Source organism: Equus caballus, chromosome 25, assembly GCF_041296265.1.
Source record: "Equus caballus isolate H_3958 breed thoroughbred chromosome 25, TB-T2T, whole genome shotgun sequence".
Taxonomy (NCBI): Eukaryota; Metazoa; Chordata; class Mammalia; order Perissodactyla; family Equidae; genus Equus; species Equus caballus.
In genome coordinates, this window is record NC_091708.1 from 45594094 (window position 1) to 45618481 (window position 24388).

Genomic DNA, 24388 nt, shown 5'->3' on the forward strand with positions numbered 1-24388 from the left:
GGCTCATTAGAGGTGGCTCTGCTCCACACGTCCCTCATCCTTTACCCGGTGGGCTAACCAAGACATGTTCATCTCACAGCAATGATGAAGGCACAGCAGGTCAGGAAAAACTCGAGTCCTTTAAAGGCTCAGAACAGGCGCACTGTCATTTTCGCCTCGTCTCTGAGTCAAGTCACAGTGCCAAACCCAAAGGCAGGAGGCCGGGAGATGCACTTCGCTTCTCCAGTGGGAAGCCCTCGGCTAAGGGCGCGGGGGCAGGAAGGGGGGACGGGCCAGCCCCCACGCACAGTCTGCACCAGCTCTCACTCTCGGCCACAATCCTTCAAGCCACCTCTGCGGGTCGTGTCTTCACCCCACCTTCCGTCTCAGCTCCCCCAAGCCTCCTCAGATCAGGGCAGCGGGCTTGAATCTGGGGGCCTGGGGTCTACATCCTTCAGCGGCTCCTCTAGATTGCACGCCTTTGAACTAAATGCGAAGTCATCGGACTCCCACATGCTCACCCCCCACGGTGGGACAGAGGGCAAATGACTTCGACACGCCCTGCATGAGAAAGAAGAATGGGGGACACAGCAGCCGCGGCCCATGGCAGTTCTGCAGTCCCGCTGGGACAACACTGCCGGGTCTCGTTACTCTGGGGGTGGGGTGTTCCCAGAAGTTTATGTTGGGGTCATGGTCCATTGACCTCTTGGCTCTGTCCTCTGAGACCCCCTTCCTTTCCCACGTGCCCCTCACTCGCTCTGGCCACCACTGAAGGAGGTGCTGGGACCTGCACCTGATCCCTTGTGGAAATCAGAGCCTTTCTCCTCTTTGCACCACCCAGTCACTGCTTTTGCCAACACAGCTCTTTCAAGTGCTTTGTGGGTTTTCTATGTACCTGGTTCTGATTTACTCCAGGTGCCAAAAGCCACATCCACAGTTCCTTAGGAAACTGCCTCTTTCTCCAGATTTGATTATGAGAGTTTTGGGGTCACCAGCTTGCTGACGGACTGTGTCTCAAGCAGCCTAGAACCCTCTGGGACAGCCCGAAAATCTACTTGGCACACCTTAAATCTTTCAGAGGTCCTGACCGTTGACTTGCAGAGCCTCAAAATGAATTCATTTGGGAACGGCCAAAAGAATTGCAATTCAGATACGCAAACTACCGTGAGCCATAAGCAAATCTGGAGAACACGGGAGGGAGCTGCTTTTATAGAGAAAAGGGGCAGAGGGCGGGGCTGCTCTAAAGGAAAGTCTGCTGGGGAGAGGATCAGACCAGGGCAGCAACAGCTTCTCATTGGCTGGGCTGCAGTGTTTCTAATTGGCTGGGCTGCAGCGTTTCTGATTGGCTAGGTTGTGGCATTTCTGATTGGCTGGGCTGCAGTGTTTCTGATTGGCTGGGCTGCTGGGTTTCTGATTGGCTGGGCTGTTGCTAGGTCGGCAGAGAAATCTTCCTTCTGTAGTAAAGTAGTTTTACTTCCTGTCCAAGATGCAAGTGTGTGTCTCTTCCTGTTCTGTGCGATTGATGTGTGTAATGGGGTATGAGAGCTCCCCCTGCAGGCCCTCCCCACCCAGTTTAGTTAAGGTTTCTTTATTAATTTCCACATGATGAAACACGTCACACGACATCCTGATTCAGTTTGTCCCCCAGGCTGGGTCTGCCTGCAGCATCTGCATTTGGTTTTGTTCCATCTGTGTTTTAATGGCCATGTCGCCACGTGGGCACACTCACACACTCACACACACACACACACACACACTCTGACTGCCCGGCTGGGGGTCAGAAGGGGAGCCTACCCTGGGGAAGTGATGGGGGAAAGAAGAAAGGGGTGGAGGAGGCTCTGCCGTGGGGCAGGGACATCCAGTCCCCTAGCCGCACGCAGGGCCCATAGCATGGGGAGGGGGAGAGATGCCAGGCTGGTGGGCAGGGGGTCCCCAAGGTGCCCAGGGGGCTGCCTGGGCCAGGCCATCCCCAGAGCAGCCTGCAGAGGACAAGGTCTGGGAAGGAAGGAGGAGGGCAGGGCCAGGCCCGGGCCTGGAGGGAGGAACTGGCTGCCTATGCTGTGTGACAGCACTGCCCTAACTTAGTGCTTACAAGAACATTGACCATCTCACAGCTTCTGTACCAGGATCCAGGCTCCTCAGCTGGGAGCCCCTGCCTCAAGGTCTCCCAGGAGCCTGAGGCTGTGGTCTCAACTGAGGCTCAACTGGGGCAGGGTCTGCCTCTGAGATCATTCACGGGGCATTGGCAGGATTCCATTTGGATGGGGGGGAGTCCCAGATCTTTACCGTCTGTGGGTAGTGACCTTCTGTCAGTTCTTTGAGCTGGGGCCTCATAGGGCAGCTCATAATATCTGATCTTGCTTCTCCAGAACAGTGGATCCCAGAGACAGAGAGAGAGACAGATAGACAGAGACAGAGAGGAGATGCAGAGAGAGTCAGAAAGAGAGACTCACAGAGTGCTGGGAGCCACTGTGGGGGCTGCCTCCCACCTAGGCTGAGATGAGCACTTGGACCTGAGTCTAAACAGAATAGGAGGAGCCGGGAGGTTGTATGCTGGGGGGACGATGTCTGAGTATCACTTCATTTCAACCCTCCCCGGGGGGACCAGGAACAGGCGGGAGGGGAAGTGACTCCCCAGACCCCAGAGCAGACCCAGGCCTGTGTGGCTCCGTTCTCTGTACACCCAGCCCTTGTGTCATCCTTCTGCTTCTAGGTCTGTGCACGAGCCACATGTGACAGCAGCCCACGGGTTGACAGGCTCTGCACGCACTGACAGGTCTGTACACCTGATGACGTCCTTAGGAAGCAGATGCCAGAACGACCCCCACTGTGCAGCTGGGGAGACTGGGGAGGCCTGAGAGTCCCACGGCTTGTCCAGGGTGACGTCACTGGGGAGGAGGAGGACCCAGGTCTGAACCCGGCTCTGCGTCCTCAAAGCTGGGGCCCTGGTTGCACCCAGGCCTCCCCGGGGGCTGTGGGGTGGGCTGTGTTGGGGTGACTGTGTGTGGACAGGCGGGGGGTGGAGGGCGAGCAGTCAGCAGCCCAGGGGACCATGGGGACGTCTTGTGTGAGGAGGAAGCATCGGTCAGGGGACCCCAGGCAGTGACCTCACCAAGCCCAACAGAACATGGCACCCCAGGGATGAGGCACCCACATCCCAGAGACAGTTCCCCCTCAGCTCACTTAGCTGGAGAGGGTGGAGTGACCAATGTGTTTCCGTGCTGCATCCCCACGTCCCGAGGCCGCAGCCTCAGGGAAGCCCGCGGTGAGAGCATCTTCCGACGGTGCAGAACTTGGGTCCTGTCTCACCCCAGACGCCTCTGGTCCTTTACCCAGAGGGACCCAAAGTAACACAAGGAGGCCCAGGGCAGGCCAGTCCAGAGCAGGCCACCACTCTTATCCCACCTGGCAGCCTATGTCCCCTCTCCATGTGTGTGTGTGGAAGGAGGGGTTCTTGTGGGGTGGGAGGCCCTGGCCGAGGGCAGCGGGGGGCTCTCAGTGGGGTCACATGCGCAGGAACAGCGCACGGTGACTGGTCCTTACCGGGCCTCTGTTCCCCAAGCGAGTTATCGCTGACTCCTCCCACAGCCCACGGCGGGGGTTGCTGTCCTCATCTTACCAAGAGGACCCCAAGGCTTAGAGACCTGCCCCTCTGTGCCCTACAGAGCAGCAGAGCCAGGATTTGAGCCCAGGGCCCGTTAGACCCCACGGGGCTGCCGCTCGAGCAGTGGGAGGGACCTCTGGGCTCCAGAGTCCAAGAAGCCTCGGTCCTGGTGCCCAGGGAGACCCCATCCTGTGGGGTATAGCCTGGCCCTGGTACTGGGGGGGCCCAGGGTGCCCAGGGCCAGCCCTTCCCCGGCCACCACGCCCAGCCCCAGGCAGAGGGGGCGGCTCTGTCCCTTGAGTCCCGTGGGGGCTGGAGCCCTGGAGGGTGTGGTCCCCAGGCCGGCAGGACCCCTGAGCCTCAGGAGGCCACAGTGCAGGACAGCAGGTAGAACGACCCAAAGTCAGGGAGGCGGGGGTTCCAGTCCCTGCTCAGCCCCTCTCTGGCTGGTGACCCCAGGCGAGGCTCTGAGCCTCAGTTTCCCCATCTGTGAAATGGGGAAATAATGGGCCTCCTGATGGGTTGTTGGGAGAATTCCCTGAGGAATGACTTGTGGATCTCTGTCCGGTGCCTGGAGCGTGTTGAGTCACCTGCCAGGCTGTCACGGCGGTCCTCCAGGCCACAGGGTCCTGGCACTCAGGCGCCCTCCTGCTGCCCTGCTCCCAGGAATATTCACTGCTATCTGAGGAGCTGAAGAAGATCCAGGACGACAGCACGTCACAGGAGAAGGAGGCTCAGCGCTGGAAGGACAGCTGGACAGGCTCCGTGCGACTACCTGAGGCCTGTGCTGTGATGTCCTCCGACCCCACTATGAATAAAGGCTCATCCTCTAAGGACTCCTGTTCTGTGGTTTCATCCACTCATTCCGTCCTTCACTCAGCACACATTAATTCACCCCTGCCATGTGTCAAGCTTCATCAGTGAGCACAACCCTCCATCACATGGGTGGGCTGCATCTAATCAGTTGAAGGTCTTCAGAGAAAACAACTGTGGTCCCCCTGGAACGAGAGAATTCTGCTTCCAGAGTGCCTTCAGACTCAAGCTTCAACATCAGCCTCCCTGGGTCTGCAGCCTGTGGCCTGCCCTGCAGATTTTGGACTTGCACCTCCACAGTCACATGACCTACTTCCTTAAGGTAAATCTCCGCCCGTATATGCACATCCCATACAGAGCCGCACCCTTCGAGGGGCTGAACAACAACCTCAGGAATCGCAGCCTCAAGGGGAGGTCTCCCTCGTGCCAAAGTGAAGGTGTTGACCGAGAAGCAGTGGGACCAGATGCTGAGAACGGGGCATCTGGGAGGATGCTGATGAAGCCGGGGTTACGGACTCTTCACCTCCACGGAGTGCTCCTTCCAGGAGAGGAGGCCGCTCCTTCCCACCGGAGGACACGAACCCTGCCTGGCCTGGGCACACTGGAATGAAGCCCCTGCAGCAGGGGCCTTGCAAGGCGCTCCTGATTCTCCTCGGGACCCAGCATCACCGCCCTCCTGCACTGCCTCAGCCGAGGAAACAGCCAACCAGAAGCCACACCGCCTTCCCGGAGGAACAGAGGTGAGAGCCGCCAGCGAGGGCTAGACTGACTCTTCTCACCGATGGAGCCTGTGCCGCAGACTGTGGGCCCTGGAGGGTGGCCGCGGTTACAGCAGCTTCCCTGGGGCGTGACCCGCCCTGGCAGCTGCTTGCACCATGTGTGGGTTCACTGCCTGAGCCGATCAGCACGTCCCCTGCCACCCGGCATGCAACCCCTGATCCAGCTGCCGCCTTTCCCATCCCTTTCAGCAAAGACCCCAGAAGCAGTCTGCTGTCAGCTGTGAGGCCAGTCAGCGACACACAGGCACTGTCCCGCCTGAGGGGTGCATTACCTCCGCAGCCTGATGTCACAGTTTAGTTCTCAGGGATCCCGGGCACCTTTCCTTCCACAAGACAGGACACTGGTCCATTTCATTGAGGACAGTATGCTGATGGGGTCTAAGAAGCAAGAAGCAGCAACTAGTCTAGACTTACTGGTAAGACGTTTGCATGTCAGAGGGTGGGAGACGGACCCAATGAGAACTCCGGGGCCTCCTTCCTCAGTGAAATTTCTAGGGGTCCCGTGGTGTGGGCATGGCAAAACAGCCCTTCCAAGGTGAGGGACACATTGTTGACACTGGCCTCTCCCACAACCAAAAAAGGACCCAAGGCCAGTGTGGGCCGCTCTCAGTTAGGAATAAACACGTTCCTCATGTGAGCACACTGCTCTGGCTCATTTACCAAGTGACTCAAGAAGCTGCCAGTGTCGAATGGGGCCCAGACGAGAGAAGGCTCCTCAGCAGGTCCAGGCCACTGTGCAAGCTGCTCTCCACTGGGGCCGCACGAGCCGGCAGGTCCAATGGTGGTGCAGGTCAGCGGCAGCTGGGAGTGCTGTTGGCGGCCTCTGACAGCCCCTCCAGGGGAGTCACAGCGCGGGCCCTTGGGATTCTGGAGCAGAGCCCTGCCATCCTCTGCAGAATATTGTCTTTGGCAAAATGGCTCTTGGCCTGCTGCTGGGCCTTGGCAGAGGAGGAATGCTTGACCATGGGCCACCAGGTGACCACGTGATCTGAGCTGCCATCATGAACTGGGCATTATCTGACCCACATTCTCTCTCCCAGCCTGCACCTCGAGGTCAGGAGGACTTCCCCGGTCCCCCTTCCTGCCACACCACCTTCTCTCTCCCGGCCTGTCCCTCAGGCTCAAGAGGATGTCCCCGGTCCCCCCTCCTGCCACACCACCTTCTCTCTCCCGGCCTGCACCTCGGGCCTCAGGACTTCCCCGGACCAGTTGACAAGGAAGAGAAAGCCTGGGCCTGGATTCCAGATGGTTCTGCTCGGAACACAGACACCACCAGAGGGGACAGCTGCCGCACTCCAGCCCGTTGGGGTGCTCCTGACGGACAGCGGTGAGGGGACATCCTCCCAGTGGGAGAACTGCACACAGAGCCACTGGCTGTTCATTTTGCCTGGAAGGGGAAGCATCTAGATGAGAGATTCTGTGCTGAGTGTGGGGCCAATGGTTTATCCGGATGACCAGGGACTTGGAGGGAACCAGACTGGTGACAAGGACATCTGGGGAAGAGGCCTGTGAATGGGCCTCTCTGAATGGGCCGAAAATGTGAGGCTATTTGAGTCCCACGTCAATGGCTATCAAAGGGGGACCTGAGCAGAGGAGGATTTTAATAAGCACGAGCACAGGACGGCCCGTCTGTGAGCGTGGTCAGCTCTTCCCCAGCCGCCCTGTCTTCACCCAACGGGCTCATGAGCCGAGCGGCCGTGGCGGCAGGGAGGGAGGTGCTGCACGGGCTCAGCAGCGCGGACCTCCACTCTCCAAGGCTGACCCGGCCAGGGCCGCTGCTGAGAGACCGGGCTGCCAACAGCAGAAACAGCACTGAGTCCCCGACAGAGCAGGTCAGAGTGCAGGGCTGGTTGGGGTAGAAGACGTCCACTCCGAATGGGCAGGCGAGAGCCGCCTTCTGGGCTTGGAGTCAGGGAGTCTGGGCTGGTGACAGGGCCCCTCCCCTCCCACAGTGTTGAGTCCTGGGCCATCCTGTGCTGGGAGCCCACAGTGGGCAAGAACAAACCCAGGGACTCCCACAGGCTCGAGCCGTGTCCTCAGCTTCCTGAGCTCCAGCTCTGACCAATGACCCTGCCTGGGACTGGGAGCACCGCGGACGCTGAGCTCTGGGGTGTGGTAGGGCCAGGTGACACTCCCTCTGCTCCCCAGGAGCTGTTCAAGAAGGGGGTGCCCGACCACTGCCTGGGCTCCATCTGGTCCCAGCGGGACAAGAAGGGTAAGGAGCACTGGGATCCACCATCTGCACCGCCGTCACCCAGTTCAACAGGGTGGCCAACTGCTTCGAGGACAGAAGCACGTCAGTCAGCCGGGGCCAGGGCCAGGGTTGGGGAGCACTGGGTCCAGGTCGCCAAGGTATTCTGCGGCAGGCCTGGGAAGTCCCTCTCCAGAGTTCTGGAAACTTTTCTTTCTCAGAGAATTAGATCTCTAGCTTCCCAGCTGGTCCCTTCACCAAAGATTCCTCCAGGCTTTGGGATGGATGAGAGGGGAGAGCTCATTCCTTTCTCAAACCAGCCCAGCCTGTCCCCAGGTCCCCAGGAAGCCAGGTCCCTGTTGCTCCTTCTGTCTGTACTGCACTTCCAAGGCGAGGGCACCCCGCCTGCCCAGGGCTGGGGTACTGCAGGGAATAGTCATGGCCAGGTGGCCAAAGGGGACGTCCAGCCTCTAGCCCAAATGGCCAGACCCAGGAGGCAGGTGTGGGTGCCGGGAGGGACTCCCCTCTCTGCTTCCAGGGCTGACACTGGTAATCACAGAGAATCCTGTAGGGTTCTCACCCGGGCGCCTCGTTAGCAAGAACTTACACTGAGGTGCAGCCAGCTCCATAGGTCACCCCACAGCTGCCCAGGTTAGCAACAACTTGTTCGCTTGTGAGAAGCATCAGGGGCTAATGAATCCATGGTGGGCCTTTCCTGACCCACCTCAAAAGCTTCTGCAGAAAAGAGGAAGCACAATGTTGCCACCCACAGTATCAATCAGAAGCTGCACCTAGGAGGGCTCCGGAAGGGGTGAAGGCGGAGTTCCCTGCAGGAAAGCATCCTCCGTGCAGCCTTTGGCAGGGCCTCTGCTGAGCCCCGGGGCAGAGATTTCCAAGGGACTGGGGCCGGGAGCAGCTCAACCAGGACTCCCCAGAGAGCAGGAGGCCCTGCTGCAGGGAATAGAGGAGTGGCCCCAGCTTCAGGGACGCTCGTGGGGTGGGAGAACGGGACTGCGGAAGACACTGTCGAGTCTTGTGTGCCTGGCACTGTCGTAGGGCTTTGCATAGGTTGCCGCAGTCCTGCCAGCCATGGGAGGTGGGGACCACCCTACGTAGGAGGAGGACCCACGGCTGCACAGGGATCGCCCCCATCGGACCGAGCCGGAGGCCGGGGCAGGAGGGTGAGAGTTCCCGCCGGCTGGGCCTGGCTGGCTCTGGGAAGGGCCCCGGGGGCGCGACAGGGGAGCCCAAGGGGCGCGACAGGGGAGCCCGGGCACCAGCGCACGCCGGGAAGCACCACGCGGCGCGGCGCGGCCAGGCGGGTCCGCCAGAGGGCGCTGCGGGGCGGGCGCGGTTGGCCCTCGCGGGCCGCCGTACGCCCTATAAAAGGCGCGGTGCGCTTGCCCGCATTCTTTCCGGCGGTGGCCGCGAAGGTGGCAGCCATGGTGGAGTCGCGCGGGCTCCGGGCCGGACCCTCGGGTGCTGACCGCCCGCGCGCCCTCCGCCAGCCTCTCCGCTCCTGGACGCTCGGGGCGCTCCGGGGCTGCCTGGTGAGTCCCCACGGGCGGGGCGGCCGAGCGGGGCCCTCGGGGGGCCGGGGCGGGGAGCGGGCTAGTGGGCCGGGCCGAGGGCGCCCTCCGCCCGCGCTCCCTGCGCTGTCCCAGCCCCGCGGCTGCAGGCGGGGTGGCGGGGTGGCCGCAGGCGGTGGCGGATGCGGCGGGGCGCGGTGGCGACCCTGTAGCGCCGGCTGCCTCCTCTAACTGAGGCTGCGAGAGTCACTTATGCTCCTGCTTTCCTTTTTATTCTAAGAAACGGGCTGACTGCCACTGCTTATTGCCCGTTGTCTACAGTTAGGCCGTTTCTGAACGACAGGGAGCGGGAATGCTCCCGCTTGGTGAGGTGGCCTCCTGCTGGGACGGGTGACTGCTCACAGTCCGGGTCCCTTGGTCACCTGATGTCTGCAGTGGGCTACAGCGGCTGGTACTTTATTGTATTTCATACGCTGCCGCTATATTGTCACCTGCTTTTCCCAGGCACCCCCGGTTAAGCAGGCAGTACACGGGGAGAGTAACTGGGTTTGGAGTTTCCTAGAAACATGTAGGCCTGGTGCAGGGTCTCCCAGGAGACCAAATGGGCAAAACACAGTCCGGGTGAAGTGCCTCCATGTGGTCGCGTCAGACTCTTGTCATGTGGGTTTTTTTCCTCTAGGGAGCTTGCCTGCTGGAAACGAAGGGCCTGGAAGGACATGCTGGGGTCCCGGACGAGTAGACACATTTGTGCTGCAACAGGTTCGCCCCTGAAGCATAACTTTTTGCAAATTCAACCCGTTTGCCATGACATCCTATGGTCGGGGAATAAGAAATTGAACTATTTATTTGACCTCCCGTATACACTGCCCCTAGAGGCGTTACAGATGTGGCTGCGGTGTCACATTTGTGTCATTGGGTGGCAGAGAGAAGAGAGGCTTGTCTACGCTCAGTGTTCTGGCCTGTGGACGCCTGGATGATGAATAGTCTGACACTTGACAGTGTGCTGGGCTGTTGGTGTCGTTCACTGGCAACCTGAAGCCTGTGGTGTAGAAGCTCTGATTCTCCCTGGGTCTCACGTGGCCTCAGATCACGAGGTTATCATGCGCTTGACAGCGGGAGGGAGGGGTGGGCCACTGGCACACGATGAGTGGGAAATGCGGTTGGGGTTCACTGAGGCCGACTTGCTGGAGAGCTTCACATTGAGTGAGAAAAAATGGTGGCACCAGAATTTTCCTCTGAGGGGCTGAGCTGAATAATGCCACCTGACGGTCTGAAATAATTCACGTTATCTTAGGGGGGTTAGAATTATACAAAGCACTCATAGGTAGCTACTCTGCGGCTTAAAAACAAGTGTTCTGGGCGGGTGCAGCTGGAAACTCTAGAAATAAAGTTGCAGGATTTAAACTTGACAGACAGTTCTGCAGGCCAGCTGTGCCAGCTTCCTCCAGCACGCAAGAGTTTTCAAAACTCCAGAGCATTGTTTCCTGTGTCACCTTGTCCCGTCTTGTTTGGTGGACTTCGGGTCCCTTGGTCAGTAGCTTCTCAGGAGGACCCTCCTGGCTGCGCTGTGCCGCCACGTTCACCAGACACCAACCTGCCAGGTGCTGGCCCGAGGCAGCTTCAGTCCTTCGATCCTCACTTCGGGCTGGCCATGGAGGGTCTGAAAAGTGATGGTGGCATCATGAGTTCTGAGTACTGCCGGTGGGAGAATAAAGTAGGATGCTTGGTGGCTAATTTGTGCTACACACCTTGTCGAGGGCGGGCAGGTGTTTCAGAATTATCTAGGAGGAGTAGAGAAGATTTGTTGGTATCTGGTTAATAGTAACAAGGGCAGCCAGCATCTATTACACAGTCATACGTTGCTTAATGCAAGGGGGACATGCTCTGAGAAATGTGTTGTTAGGCGGTCAGGCGTTTTTGTGAACGTCGTTGAGTGTACTTAACCTAGATGGTATAGCCTGCTGCCCACCTGGGCTGTACGGTACCAACAGTCTGCGACCACTGTTGTCCATTGACCAACATGTTATTGTGCACCACCTGACTACTTGATTCTGGGCCAAGTGTATTTGTTATTTGTTATTACGGGGAAAAAGGTGACAGCCTGGGAACATCAGCTCCAGGGGTGAACGTTGGCTGGAATGAATGACCTTCACGATCCAGACGAAGGTAAGAGGAGAGGCAAAGGCCAGCTCCATCACGTGAGGCGGAGCCTGGCTGCCTGTGGAGGGTAGGGGTGACTGCCCTGCAGATGCTGGACCTGCCAGCACCACAGACGCAGCTGCTCTGCTGCACCTGTGACGTCAGGGCAAAGAGCAAGTGGCTATTTCTACGCTCAGTGCTCAGAACAGTGAGCACTAAGAATGGTTTGTAGCCTGACATTTCCTAGATCTGCCGCCAGGCGGCGTTTGTTCCCGAGTAGCCTACGGTCAGACCTTCGTCCAGGCTTGCAGCTGGGAACCCGAGCAAGACACGAACCACTGAGTTTGCATTTCTTCCTCTATGAAATGAGGCTTGTTCAGAGGATTGGTTGAGATGTGTGTATGTAAGCATGTGGCAAGCTTTTGACACAGTGGGATTGACCAGGAGGGTCTCTTTCCAGGAAGTGATAATCCTGTAGGTCTGTCTGGAAGGGACTTCTTAGAAGTCTGTGGGCAGATGTGACGTGCCTCCCTGGCTAGAACGTGGAGCTGGTGTGAACCGCCTGTGTCCTCTCTGGCATCATTGCTTTTGAGACAGGCATGGCGCTAGCAGGAGCAGGAGGTGGTTTGGCCAGTGTGGGAACTGGAAGGAAGGCCAGAGGTTTGCTCCTGCGTTTGTCCTGTTGAGATGAGTCGGGGCCCCTCTGTGGGCCGACGGTTGTTCTGGAAACGATCGTCCAGACCGGCATGCTGGGGCATGGGGTAGCAGGTGTAACTATGGCTGCCCGAGAGCTCGACGCCATCACCACCAGACCAGATCTAGAGCCATCTGCTCGGCCAGAGAACTCACTGATTTTAAATTCAAAACATAGTGAGACACTTTGCTTTTATTTCCTGAAACATTTACGTTTGAGGATCGACGAAAAGCTGTAGATTAGTGGTTCTCAACCAGGGGCAGTTTGTGCGGCCTCCCTTCCTCCCCGGGGGCTGCGCAGCAATGCCTGCAGATGGAAAACAGGTGGGCACGAGGGCTGTTGCACCTCCTCAGTGCACGGGGCAGCCCCACCGCAGGACTGCAGGGCCCTGAGTGTTGGCACTGCTGAGGGTGATAAACCCCGCTGGGGAATCCCATTAGTTTCGGGATCTCCAGGTTGGGTTCCCTGAAGCCTGTTCGGGGGATCCATGTTAAAGGTAAGACGCCTGGTCCAGCGCACTGTTCTCTCCTTTTCAGATCCCGAGGCCCAGGAAGCTGTGGGCCGGCTGGGTGCTGTGCAGCTGCTCAGTGGAATAGATCTGCAGATGTGTGCGCTGTCCCGTCAGGACTCGCTTCAGGACAGGTACGTTGGGGGGGGGTTGGGGGGGGGCTCTGACAACATTTCTGGACCCTTATCCTCATAGTGGGGGCTGGCTGTTGGGGTCATCAGCTCATGGGGTAGCCAATCAGCCGCCTGGAAATGACGATGAGCCCTTGACCCGGGAAAGGCACTGCCTGGCAAAGGTGCATGGATAGGCTGCCGAGGGTCTGCGCCATGGCCCTGCCACCCACGTGAGGGGGCTGGCGTTGCATTGCCCGGGGGGGGGGGGGGTGCTCGTCTGCAGCTTTTCCCAAGTGAGCAGTGGGTGGTTCTGAGGCCTCTGCCATGCTCAGGCTTGTGCTGGCGTCGGGTACAACAGGTGGCCCCCAGCGGGCACGTCTCCTCAGCGTCCAGGTGTGGCGCCTGTGCCTTCGAGAGGAGACTGAGAATTGAGCACACGTTTGCCAAGTGCATTGTATGATACATTGCCACATATCTGGTGGTGTCACTGAGAGGGAAACCGCCCTGATCTCCGTGGGCAGAGCTGGGTGGCAGCAAGCCTGCTGTCCTCTCATGAGGCCGGCTAGCTGTCAGCGGCCCTGGATCCCCTCACCTGTAAGTTAGGTGGTGGGATGGTTAGTGCTGCCTAATGAACTGCCCAGAAACTATGACAGCAAACATTGGTTGCCTCGCTGTGGCTGTGGCTAGGGCTGGCCTGACTCGGACGTTCAGGCTGGCGTTCTCGTGGGGCTGGGGCATCTGAAGGCTTGACCAGGGCAGGAAGAGCTGCTTCCGAGATGGTGCACTCTGGCTGCTGGCAGGAGGCCGAGGGTCCTCCAGGGTGGCAGCTGGCTTCCCCCAGTGAGTGAAAGGCAGCCGGGGCAGGAGTGTGATCAGTCCTGCTTGGTTCTAGGGTCACACTGACCAGCCCTGGTGCGCATGGTGTGGGAGGTGGACGCGGGGAGGGGCAGGAGCTGCCCAGGCGGCGGTGCTTGCGGCAGCACTAGCAGAGTGGGGTGTGCTGTCTTTATGCTTGGTCCCTAATCCACCTCCTGCAGGGGCGCAGCTCTTACGAGGATGATCCCCTTGAACTGGTGGCTGCTCTGGCTGCACAAGACTGAGCAGCCGCTCGAGTTTCCCCCTCCCCTCTGTTGTGCACTTGAGTTTCCTGTGGCTTATGCACAAGGTGACGCGTGGGGCTGGGATGACGATGGAATTGCGGGAGTAAGTGGGCTTGATCACGAGGGAGGACGACGAGGGGCTGGTGGACGCATCCCACCCGCTTTGAGCCCAGCATCTGGCTCGGTGTTGGGAGGGCTGGAGTCGGGGATGCAGGCTGGGCTCGGGCTGGGGCTGTCGGCCCTCCAGGTTGGTAGCTAAGTAGGAGCTTGTTTCAGACACAAGGTTGCTACAGGGGTTATGTTTTCATAGCATTGAGGATTTGTTTTCAGTCTTTGAACCTGCACGAGGCCGTGTCTGTTTGTTTTTGACAGGAAACTGGGTGGCCAGTAGAATGTTCAGAAGGGGAGCTGGGCTTGGCACGTGTGGGGAGAAGACGGAGGTGGCTCCAGCAGCCGTGTCTTCACATTCCAGAAACCTCCGTGCTTTGCTGTCCTGAGGTCTCCAAGCTGAGGTAAGAAGCCTTGACTGTTGACCAGGTTGGGGGTGTTATCCAGCCCCAGAGGCGCGGCCAGTGGGTCATCTCAGAGATTTTCTGTCTCTGTGCAGGTGGGCGTCCTCGGTCCTCCAGGAGAGCACGTCGAGGGCAGAGAGCCAAGAGGGGAGGGAGGTTCCCCCGGCTCACGACACAGCAGAGAAGATGTGACTTGTCACGCTGCTGTCTCAGCACTTTGCTGCCAGGGCGCGTCCAAGAGAGCTGGGGAAATCACAGCCGTGAAGCGTCCTCCGATGGGAAGGACTCAGTAGGCTTAGGAAGGGATTTTGGGCGGAAAGTAGGCATGTCGGGAGGGGTCTGCAGGGCTGAGGCGCCTGGCACTGTTAGAGTAGCGTTGGCCAAGGCAGTTCCAGAAGACAAGGGAACTAAAGGTGACAGGAAGTGCGGTGAAGAGGACAAGGTGCCCTGGGGGCCCGGTGGCTGTGCTTTCCTTGAACAGGAGTGTTTCCAGAAAGGCACCTGGGAGGCCACTGTGGACTCAGCTCTGCTTTTGGAGGAAGATGAGCGAGCTGACAGAGGGTGTCCCTGCAGAGCGGCGTCAGGGGACGAGGGACAGCCTGTGCCATCTGTTGTGGGCAACGGGCGAGCAGACTCAGCCACAGGGTTACCCAGCCCCCACATCTCGGCGCCCTCCTCCTCCTCCAGCCCTTGGGCGTGCGGGGATGAATAATCTCGCAGGCAGGGCCTTTGCACTGCCCGGAGCCTGGCACCCTGAACTGTTCTTCACTGTGCGTGGATTCTCTTCCCCCCACAAGGGGGAAATCTAGATGGAAAAAAGTTAATGCATTTAGGGTGAAGTTTAAGAGTTAGTTCTAAGAACACGGGTATTACAGTCGAAATTTTGGAAAATGTTTTACACAAAAGGTGTGAAACAGATTGAAGGAGTGGTTTAATGCATTTTCAAGGAAAGTGTGTAGGCAAAACTTGAGAGTAAATTGGTCTTGGATAAACTGTATCTCGGCTTGCATTTTCTTCACAGTCCGATTAACTGGGCCTGGACATGAGAAAGCTGTGTGTTCTGGGTGGCGCCTCACCCCGCCGTGGGGCAGGGGCTCAGGCTCCTGGGCTTCTGCTGGGGAGGGGCCGGACAAAGAAAATGAGATGCTGGGCTCTTCCTCAGATCATGCATTTTACCTCTAGTGGTTCATTAAAATCCGTTTAAAAAAGTAATTCCTAGACTGGGGCTGTGTTGTTGTGTACCAAGCGTTATAGGAGAAAGTTTTTAATGCAGAAGGTGAAATTCTCATGAATGGGTAAATCCGTGCTTCACCACTTGTTACCAGAACCCCTCTTTCTTGTGGTCCACAACCTTCACCATGAACCGTGCCATAATCCAGCTTTGGGGGCTGGCCATCAGAGACTTCAGGAGCCAGGAAGCTTCCAGCATCCTATTCCTGCCACCTTGTCCCAGTCAGTCACCCCGGCCCCCAGAATGTGGGTCTGGGAGTCAGGAAGGGCCCCCTGCCCCTGGGGTCTGCATGCTGCATCTTCTGTCCAGACTGGAGGTGAGAAGCCACCACTTCTGAGTGACTGATGGAGGGGTCCGCAGTGGGGTGAGGGGTACTCAAGTACTCACAGGAAAAGTGTGTGTTTAAATCATATATTCTTCAAAGTAACAAAAGCCAACTTGGCCTGACCCTCAGCTAGCCCTTGGTCAGGCTCCAGGTCCTCCTTCCTGCCCTGGAAAACATGGGGAGGGAAGGGGCGGAGCGGGCGAAGGAACCTATGCGACTGCCCCAGATCTGGTTGCAAGGGAGGGCCCCCAGCTCCTGTGGTGCTGTCCTTTGTGGGGTGGCAGGGGGAAGAGGGAAGGGGACCCAAGGGCAAGAGTGGCTCCTTGTGAGTGGGGGGGAGCGGGGCAGGAGGGCCAGGCCAGAGCAGTGGCGCACTTGGTGTGGGAGCCTTGGGGCCGCCCATCAGGAGTACTTGGTGTTGGAGATCTTCTTCCAGAGCAGCGTCTTGAGGTGGCTCAGCACGAGCGAGTGGTGCGCCTCCACCTGGCTGGCCAGCCCGCTCAGCGTGGTGCAGGTGCGCAGCTGCCTGCCCAGCTCTGCGTGCAGGTCAGCGGGGGCGCCAGGCAGCAGGTAGTCCCGCAGCAGTTCGCACACCTTGGCCAGGTTGGGCTGGATGAGGTCACCCTTGCACTGCCGCATGAGCTTGTCGCAGGGGGCCCTGCAGTCACGCCCGTACGTGCAGTCCGAGCTGTGCTCACAGTGGCGGCCCTGCAGGAAGCGGCGCACGGCGGCCTCGGGCGCCACCTGCTGCAGGTCGGCCATCTTGAAGTCGTACTTGGCCGTGTAGCCCACGTTGGCCAGCGTGGTCTCGCACATGTAGAAGGTCCCGTAGGAGCCGTGGAAGAGCTCCTCCACGAACTCCAGCAGGCCGATGGCGATCTTGGCCCGCCACGGCCACGCGGGCCCCAGCCACTGCTGGAGGGCACTGTGCAGGGCGGGGGGCAGCAGCGGGCGCAGCAGGGGCGGGAGCGCGGCCCCATGCCAGGAGCCGTGTGGGGCGCCCTCGGTGACGTAGAGGTCCCCGCAGTAGCCCAGCAGCCTGGAGGCGTGCTCCTTCTCCTGCAGCGACAGCAGCAGTAGAAACTCGTTTCTCTGCAGCAGGGCCCACATTGACTTGGCCTCGGCCAGCGACACCCTGCTGTCCTGGTTGAAGTCAGCCATGAGCAGGACCTGTCCCACCAGCGCAGGCAGCGAGGGCAGGTCTCCCAGGTTCGCCTGACATTTGGGACCAGAAGAAAAGGAGACCGGGTCGTTTCAGAGCCGGCAAGAGCTCGACCTCGACCTCAGGTGCTTCTAAGTGGGCAGGATGCCAGCCTTGTGCTCCTGAGACCCAGCCTCCGACCACACAGATGGAGGGAGAACCTGGGACATGGGAGGCCCCCAGCCACCTCCTCGAAGCCCACCCACCCACTCGCATCTCTCCCAGAGCTGCTCCCTCCCAGGGGGCTTTGTGTCCCTGTGTCTCCACTAGTGCTTGGGAGCCTGGGGGTGGGCACCTCAGCACAGAGGTGAGGGCACTCTGGGTGGGATGGGTCACTTCTCATCTTCTCACACCTCACTCCTGCAGCACCCACCTCCCCCATGCACACGCAGCTCCCTGCTCTCCCCAGCAGATGCCCCCCTGGGGACAGGGACCTCCGTGCCTAGTGGGTGCTCCCCAAGTGAGCGTCTGCTTGGAGCTGGGGAGGCTAGCCAGGCACCTGGCTGCCGTACAGCCCCCACCCAGCCTGCCTCCTGCCCTCTGCGCACGTCCCTGGGTGTGAGCTCGACGTGGCCCCCTGCAGAGCCGACTGACCTTCAGAAAGCCGAGGGTCATTTCCCGGAACTCTTTAATCGAGGTGCCCCGCGTGGGCTTGTCAAACAGCACCAGCTCCCGCCGGGGGGCCGAGTCCGACCCAGCCTTGGAGTTCAGGCTCTCCTCGATGCCACACTTGATGGTCACCTCCTTGCCCTGCCAGAGCCCGCTGTACACCTGGACAGGGCCACAGGGATCCTCCGGGCAGATATGTCCCTCGCCTTGCACCTCAGCATCTGAGCCCCGGGGCCTAACCCCAGCCCGATCCCGCCGGCCTTACCTGCTGGCCTGGGACGGAAGAGAGGCAGGTCCTCCACTCCACCTTGTGCAGGTTGCACAGGTCCTGGCAGATGGAGCCCGAGATGATGCCCTTGTGGTACTGGTCACACTGAGGAGAGGACAAAGTGCCAGGAAGTGGCACAGGGCGGCGGGGGCTCGGAGTTCCTCCCCTGGCCTGCTCCAAGCCCTCCCCTGGAGGGGCCTCCCTCCCCCACCCTTGCATGTTGCACTTCTGGGTGGGCAGGCTGAGGTCCTCATCTCATCTGCCAGTTGCCCCCTGGTTCTTAGGCCACGCCACTTCTCAGAGGGGCCCCAGCCGGCTGCAGCTGGTAAGCAGGCAGCCTCCAGCCACACTGAGCCACCCTGGGGGCCTGGGCACCCTCGGGGGCCTCATGCTCACTGCGGCCTGAAAGCCACCAGCTCCTCCCAGAGCCAGCAGCTCCCCCACCGACACGTCCCCATCGTCCTGAAAGATGCCAAGCTTCTCATCGGCACAACTGCTCCTGAGCGGGTGTCCAGCTCTCCCCGGCTCGACCTCTGTCTTCATCCAGCCTGGCCCTTCCCTGGGGACTGAAGCAGGAGCAGCAGGGCCCGTGACATGAGGCGGGCCCGCCCCCGCCCCAAGTGCGCCTTGCAGAGGCCCAGGGCCACGGCTGGGTCCACAGGGCGCCACCCACTTCCACTGCTGTGAGGGAGCTTGCCAGCCGGGTGAGGAGGTCAAAGATGGGGAGGCTCCTCCCAGCCCCTCTGTCGCGGGGTGTCACGGGGGTGTCACCACGGCTGTCTGTCACCTCAGGCTCATCCTGCCCGCCTGCGGGGGCCCCCTCATTAGCCAGATGCACAGGGAGAAGCTTTCAGCAGTAATTAGGTCAGCCTCGGCATAGCTGCCGCCTCCCCCTGCCCCGCCCAGCCCTCTCCCCAGCTCTGGACAGGGCCTTGCAGCCCCCGGCACCCCAGGGGGCTGGGCTGACCCAAGCAGAAGGCGAGGGAAGCCGGAGGGGATGGAGCCAGGCTCTGCCCTCCGGTGGGGGGTTGTGGCCGTCTGGAGCGAGTGTGAGTGAGTTCCTGGTGCCATAGATGCGTTGCCATGGAGCCCAGGCCCTTGGTGGAGCCAGGGCTGGAGGCAGGAGAGGGGAAGGAGTGTGCAGAACATGGCGCCACTCAAGCATGGGGAGGAGGGAGGGCAGCGAGGTGGGGCCTCCGGGACACAGGGCCAGGACAGTAACAGCACTGAGCCGAGAGAGGCCCTGGACTCAGCAGTGTGGCCCAGGAAGGAGGCATCGGTGCTGTGGCGCCATGAGAGTGACATCGGCTCATCAGGAGAGCAAGGACAACAGAAAAACCACACGCTTCCGTCCCCCACCTCGTCTCTCTGACCCCCCGAAACCCCGCGGAACTGCAGGGCCTCCGGGGGTTGGTCTGCCAGGGAACGTGGGCGGGCAGGGGTGACCCAGGGCCAGCAGGCTGCTCTGCTCTGGCGCACACTGTCACCCAGCCAGCCCCCAGCCGCTGCCCGCCACGCTGCCCACCAGGGCTGGGGAAGGGGCTTCCGGAGAAGCTGAGGCGGGCAGTGGGTCCCGCGGCCTGAGGTGTCCTGTGGCCATCAGGCTATGAGCAAGTCACCTCACATCACAGCCTGTCTCCATCTGCAGATGGGGTGGTGTTGGGAACTCAATGGGCAGCCCCCAGCCGAGCCCCCCAGGCCTGCGAGCAGCTGATCTGTGACCCCTGGTCCTGCCCCCTACCTCCTGTTGTGTGGCCTTGGACAAGCTGTGGAACCTGAGATGGCTGACACCCCCACGAGGCTGGAAAGGAGGGGGTGTCCCCACAGCCCCGCGGACAGGCCTCAGGAGAGCTGGGCATGGCAATGACCTCCAGGAAGGCTCCCAGCAGCCCGGAGACACCCCCGCTGGCTGGAAGGCCAGGGCACCCTGGGAAAATGGAAGCTGCGGTTTCTTCTTTTTGGGAGGGGCCTATTCTTCCCCTGCTCCCCAGCGGCCCCCTCAGTCCTCTGCACGTTGGGGGTCTGCTGCCAACACACGTGAGGGGCTCAGAAACTCCTGTGGACGCTCGGATCGTCTGCTCACTGCACCCCCCTGGCCAGTCCCCAGCTCCTGCCTCCCAGGTCTCGCTGCCCCGACAAGCCCTCCGCCCACGGCGGAGTCTCCCTGCTAACACTTTTGTCCGTCCCAAATATCTCTGGAGTGCGCCCTGTCTGTCTGTCCCCAGCTGCCCACCCATGCCCTCCTGGGCAGCTGCAGTGGCCTGTCCTCAGCCTCCCCCTTTCCTCCCCGCCACCCCCAGTCTCTTCCACATCCAGCCAGAGGCAACTCTGCACGGTGCAATGGGATCCACCTTAAAACCCACTACGCGGGTGCCTCTGAGGATGGAGAGCCACATCCTCCAGGGGCCCACAGCCCAGGAGCGGGCACCGGGCAGGGAGGAGCACAAGGACTGCCGCCCACACCTGCCCACGAGCCCAGCCGAGGCGACACTTACGATGACCACCTGGCAGACGTGCCCGCGGCAGAGCTCCGCATAGGACGAGTAGTGCACGTACGCCAACCAGCTGCCCGCAAAGACCCCCAGCCAGACCAGGAAGACGTACTTGACCCTGAGGCCCGGGAGCCGGCCCTGCGGGGGGAGGGAGGAACGTGAGGAAGCACCACATTCGGGGTGTGTGGACCCCATTTCACAGACCCCAGCCTTCCCAGCCGGCCCCTCCAGCAGCCAGCACCCCACCCTGCCCCACCCTGCCCCAGCGTCCACAGCTGCCCGCCCCTGATGCCCAGGGGTGTCCTTGGGTCACCCCCTGCACATCTCCAGGCTCCCTCGGCACGCCCACTCCAGAGTGGGGGCAGACGACTGGCGGCTCCCGGACTTTTAAATCTCACAGGCAGGCGAAAATTTCAAAATAACAGGGGGTTCAGGGTAGGCAGCTCTTTATTTTGCTGAATAAAGGCATTTTTTACAAATTTCCCTCCTGTCTTGCCCTCATTTCATGACCTTTAACCTCCACACAAGGTCAGGTTGGAGAATCCCCACCTATGTGTGTTGTCCTCTGACTGGTGGAAAGTTCCGGCTAGACCAGGGCTAGTGGACGGAGCCAGGAGGCCGCTCGTGCAGAGGGCAGGACACGGGCGGCACAGCTGCCCTGCGAGCCTTTAGGACATGCAGCCCCGCGCACCCACGGCAGCACGTTCCCAACAGCCAAAGTGGGGACACAACCCAAGTGTCCATCGGTGGGGGAACGCATAAACACAACAAGGCCTATGCAAACCACAGAGGATCACACGGCCTGAGGAAGGAAGGACGTCCCGACATAGGCTGCCACCTGGATGAGCCTGGAGGACGCCACACGGAGTGAAACAAGCCCGGCACCAAAGGACAGGTCCTGTGGGACTCCATGCATATGAGGGCCGAGAGGAGTCAACTCCAGAGACAGGAGGTGGGGTAGAGGTGCCGAGGCTGGGGAGGGGAGGGGGTGAGTGTTCAGTGGGGACAGAGCTTCAGTCTGGGAAGATGAGAAAGTCCTGGAGACGGATGCCGGGGACGGCTGCACAACAATGAGAATGCGCTTAATGCCACTGAACTGTGCACTTCAAGTGGCTAAGATGGTGAGTTTTATGTTATGTATAATTTACCACAATAAAGAATAAATCAGCCCCGCCCCCCGGGCCCCGCTGCCTGAGGCTCTGGCCCAGGCGTCTGGGGCAGGCGGGGAACTGCCTCCACGGAGGCTGCCCCTCTGCCAGGTTTCCCCAGCTGACAGGTGGAACCGCAGGGTGGGAGGGTCTCAGAGCCCTGCAGCAGGTGGCCTGGGGTGCTGTCTCCCACCCAGCCCCCAAGCCCGGATTCCAGGGGCACTGCCTCCCCTCCCCACTCCCTGCCCTGGCAAAGCACAGGCCTCGCAGTCTACTGTCCACAAGCAGCCAGCTGAGGGGGCGGGTTACCATGCAGTGTCCCTGACCAGGCAGCTGAGCCCCAGAGCCAAGGACCAGGCCCCAGGGACCAGAAGAGCAGGATGGCCAGGGCTTCAGACCAGCCTGCTCCAAGAGGAGGCACCAGTGCCACTGCTGGCACACGCCCCGCCACCTGTGGGCCGGGCAGCACTCCGTCCTGGTTAGTCCCGGGTCCCGGTTAGCTGGAGACTGGCCCCAAGAAATGGGGCCACTGGCTCCGCACTGAGGACAGGGCACGGGCCTCCCCTCCCACTTCCCTGCACCCACCCACAGGCTGGCCTCCTGGGAGGGGCTGCAGCAGGAGCACTCCTAGAGTTGGGGACGGGCTCGGAGCCTCAGTGGCCACTAAGAGCGGGACTGGCCCAGGGCACGGTGAGGGGCTGGGCCTCAGGCCCACGTCCCTGCCACTGCGCCTGTTTCCGTCTGATTTCTTCAAACGGAACAACAGGAAAGTGCAGCATTGTGGCGGGGGGGGGGGTGGCGCTGGGAGCTGGGGGTTGTTGTGGCAGGACAAGGTCGGGCTTCTTCCGGCTAGTGGGGAACAATGCCCCAGGCCGTGGTGAGCTCCCTCTGCATGGGCTTTCAGTTCCCAGAGAGCCCTGAAGGCCGGCGCTGGGGGTCCTGGGGCACAGTGGGAGGAGGGCAGGCTGCAGCCAGCGCTGGACGCAGGGGCGGACCCGGCCTCACAAAGTCACTGCAGGATCAGGAGCCTGCCTGCGGGGCCCACCCCAGACACTGCCCGCTCCCCCACCAGACCGCCTCCAGGCTGCAGGCCTCTGCATGGTGGCCCCTGTCCCAGCACACCGTCCCCCACTAGCCAGCTCTGACTGACCCCCAGGTCCTCACTGGGCGGGCACCTCCTCATGGAGCAGTCCTTGACCCCTATGCCGCTCCCCTGCCCCGACCCCGGGGGGCCTGTCTCCACACTGCAGGGTGGCCTCTGGGACAGGGCAGATCTTACTCATCGGCGGGTCCCCTGCAGCTGCTCCTCCCCCGGCCCCCCGCCTCCCGGTGGAGCCACTTGGAGGATGGGGAAGGTCACTTGGGGCAGTAACAGCCCAACAGTCAACGGCCCACGGGCCAGTGCCCTACAAGAACCACCAACCCAGGGGGATATCTCACAGGCGGGGAAACTGAGGCTCAAAGTGTCCCAACACTAAGACTGGGGTGGGTTGGGGCTCAGACCACTGGGAACCTGCTGGAACCCCTCTCCCGCCCATCTGGGCGGAGCTCGGAGGCCGGCGCCCAGGGTCTGGAGCCCCCTGCTCTGGGCCTCCCCACAGCAGCCTGGTCCAGGCCCCTCCCTCAGGACAAGGTGGGGGCCAGTGCACACCCAGCCTCCTGCCCTGGCGGAGGACCCTCAGCTCCCACCTTGCCCAGAGCTGAGCTGAGACCACCATGCTGCCCAAGGCCCCCGGCGGGCAGGGAGGGCGTCTGCCACAGACACGCAACCCGCGTGTTTCCCAGCTCCCACCCTTCTCCCAGGAGGGCAGCTGAGGCCAACCAGGCCCAGGGCCAAGGGCACGACCCTGGCAGGGACCCGCCTGCTGTGGCCCCAGGACAGCCCTGGGAAGGCCAGGGAGGTGCGGGCTGCTCTGACAAGGCCATCCTGGAGGGCATCTGGGTCATCGGGTGGGCCCGAAGATTTGAGACTCCGATGCGGGCCTGGCTTGGACCACGGAAAGCAGAGGTGACAGGGCTTCCGACAGCTGGCACCCAAGGCAGCCAGGGCCTCCCCTGCAGAAGGGGACTTGGCCAAGGTCATGGTGGGGTCAAGACACACCCCTAAGCTCAGTGGCTGGAGAAGGACGCGGGGGAGGCTATGTCCTTCTTAGGGCTTTTGATGTGTCCCAAGTTTTCCACACCAAAAAAACAAACATTATCTTTTAAGTAGAGGAAAAAGGAACGGACTTGGTGTGGTTTCTGGGCCTCTGGGAGCAGGGTCCCGCCCGCAGGGGCGGGGGGAGGCCTTCCTCGGCCCCGGGGGCAGGGACCGCCACTGCGCAGCCTCCGCGACACCAGGACCCTCCGCTCGCCCCATCAGCACCCGCCACCCCGGCCCCCACAGCCCCCTCCCAGCCCCCAGCCACGCCGAGGTCCGCGCACCCCACCACTCCTTCCCCTCCGGTCCCGAATCCGGCCGCGGCCCCCCACCCCACGCCGGCTGGCCGCGCACGCCCCCGCCGCAGCCCGGGCCCCGCGCGCGGGGGTGGGCGCCTGGCCGGGCCGGCCCGGGGGCGCGCCTACCTGCAGGCCCTTGGAGAAGGGGCAGAAGAGCACCAGGTGCGCCAGGCGCCGCAGCCGCCGCATGGTGGGCGCCCGGCCGGTGCGCGGGCCCCGCTCTGCTCAGCCTCAGCCCCGCGGGCCGGCCCGCAACGGCCGCCGCTCCTCCTCCCCTCCGCGCCCCCGCCCGCCCGCGTCCGCGCGAGAGCGCGCGCCTCTGACGGCCGGCCGGGGCGGGGACGCGCGGGCACCGGGAGAGGAGGCGCGCTGCGGGGCGCGGGGGACGGAGGGGCGGGCCGGCCTCGGCGGGGGCGCGCGGCTGCACCGGGAGGGGACGCCGCGGGGCGCGCGGGGGAGGGAGGGGCGGGCCGGCCGGGGAGAGGGCGGTGCGCGGCTGCACGGGGAGGGGACGCGGCGGGGCGCGCGGGAGGGAGGGAGGGAGGGAGGGAGAGAGGGAGGTGGGGGCCGGGGGCGCGGAGGGAGGGCCGCGGGGCTGGGGGGCGCCCGTGGCCCCGTCCCCTCTCCGCTCTCCCCCTGCGCGCCCCCGCGCCGATGCGAAGAGGGAGGACGCCGAGGCCCGGGTCACTTGCGCCCCTGCCCGCACCCTTGAGG

At 61.7% G+C, this 24388-nt stretch overlaps 1 protein-coding gene and 2 non-coding genes across 4 annotated transcripts; 2 read left to right on the plus strand and 1 right to left on the minus strand.

The window, feature by feature from the left end:
* Positions 1-9757: 9757 nt before the first annotated feature.
* Positions 9758-9888, plus strand: LOC138920843 (small nucleolar RNA SNORA17). The gene has a single exon (XR_011432752.1). It is a non-coding gene; the product is annotated as a small nucleolar RNA SNORA17 (small nucleolar RNA).
* A 1254-nt stretch (positions 9889-11142) lies between these two features.
* Positions 11143-11276, plus strand: LOC111770730 (small nucleolar RNA SNORA43). The gene has a single exon (XR_002804136.2). It is a non-coding gene; the product is annotated as a small nucleolar RNA SNORA43 (small nucleolar RNA).
* Positions 11277-14870: 3594 nt separating this feature from the next.
* DIPK1B (divergent protein kinase domain 1B) lies at positions 14871-23968 on the minus strand. 2 transcript variants are annotated; one of them, XM_023629299.2, is made up of 5 exons: positions 23801-23968; positions 20091-20225; positions 17593-17700; positions 17313-17489; positions 14871-16732 (listed from the first exon to the last, which is right to left on the minus strand). In XM_023629299.2, the coding sequence occupies exons 1-5, from the start codon at positions 23861-23863 to the stop codon at positions 15920-15922; spliced, it is 1296 nt and encodes a 431-aa protein (XP_023485067.1). In that variant the 5' UTR covers positions 23864-23968; the 3' UTR covers positions 14871-15919. The 2 variants fall into 2 exon arrangements, with proteins under 2 accessions (XP_023485067.1, XP_023485066.1); XM_023629298.2 differs by having other exon boundaries at positions 15590-16732; positions 17313-17510.
* Between the last annotated feature and the right edge of the window lie 420 nt (positions 23969-24388).

Coding starts and splice junctions, on each gene's coding strand:
- DIPK1B (XM_023629298.2), bottom strand. CDS start 23,863: ATGCGGCGGCTGCGGCGCCTGGCGCACCTGGTGCTCTTCTGCCCCTTC. Junction 17,701..20,090: donor ACGTCTGCCAGGTGGTCATC/GTAAGTGTCGCC, acceptor TCCTCTCCTCAG/TGTGACCAGTACCACAAGGG. Junction 17,511..17,592: donor CTTCCGTCCCAGGCCAGCAG/GTAAGGCCGGCG, acceptor ATCTGCCCGGAG/GATCCCTGTGGCCCTGTCCA.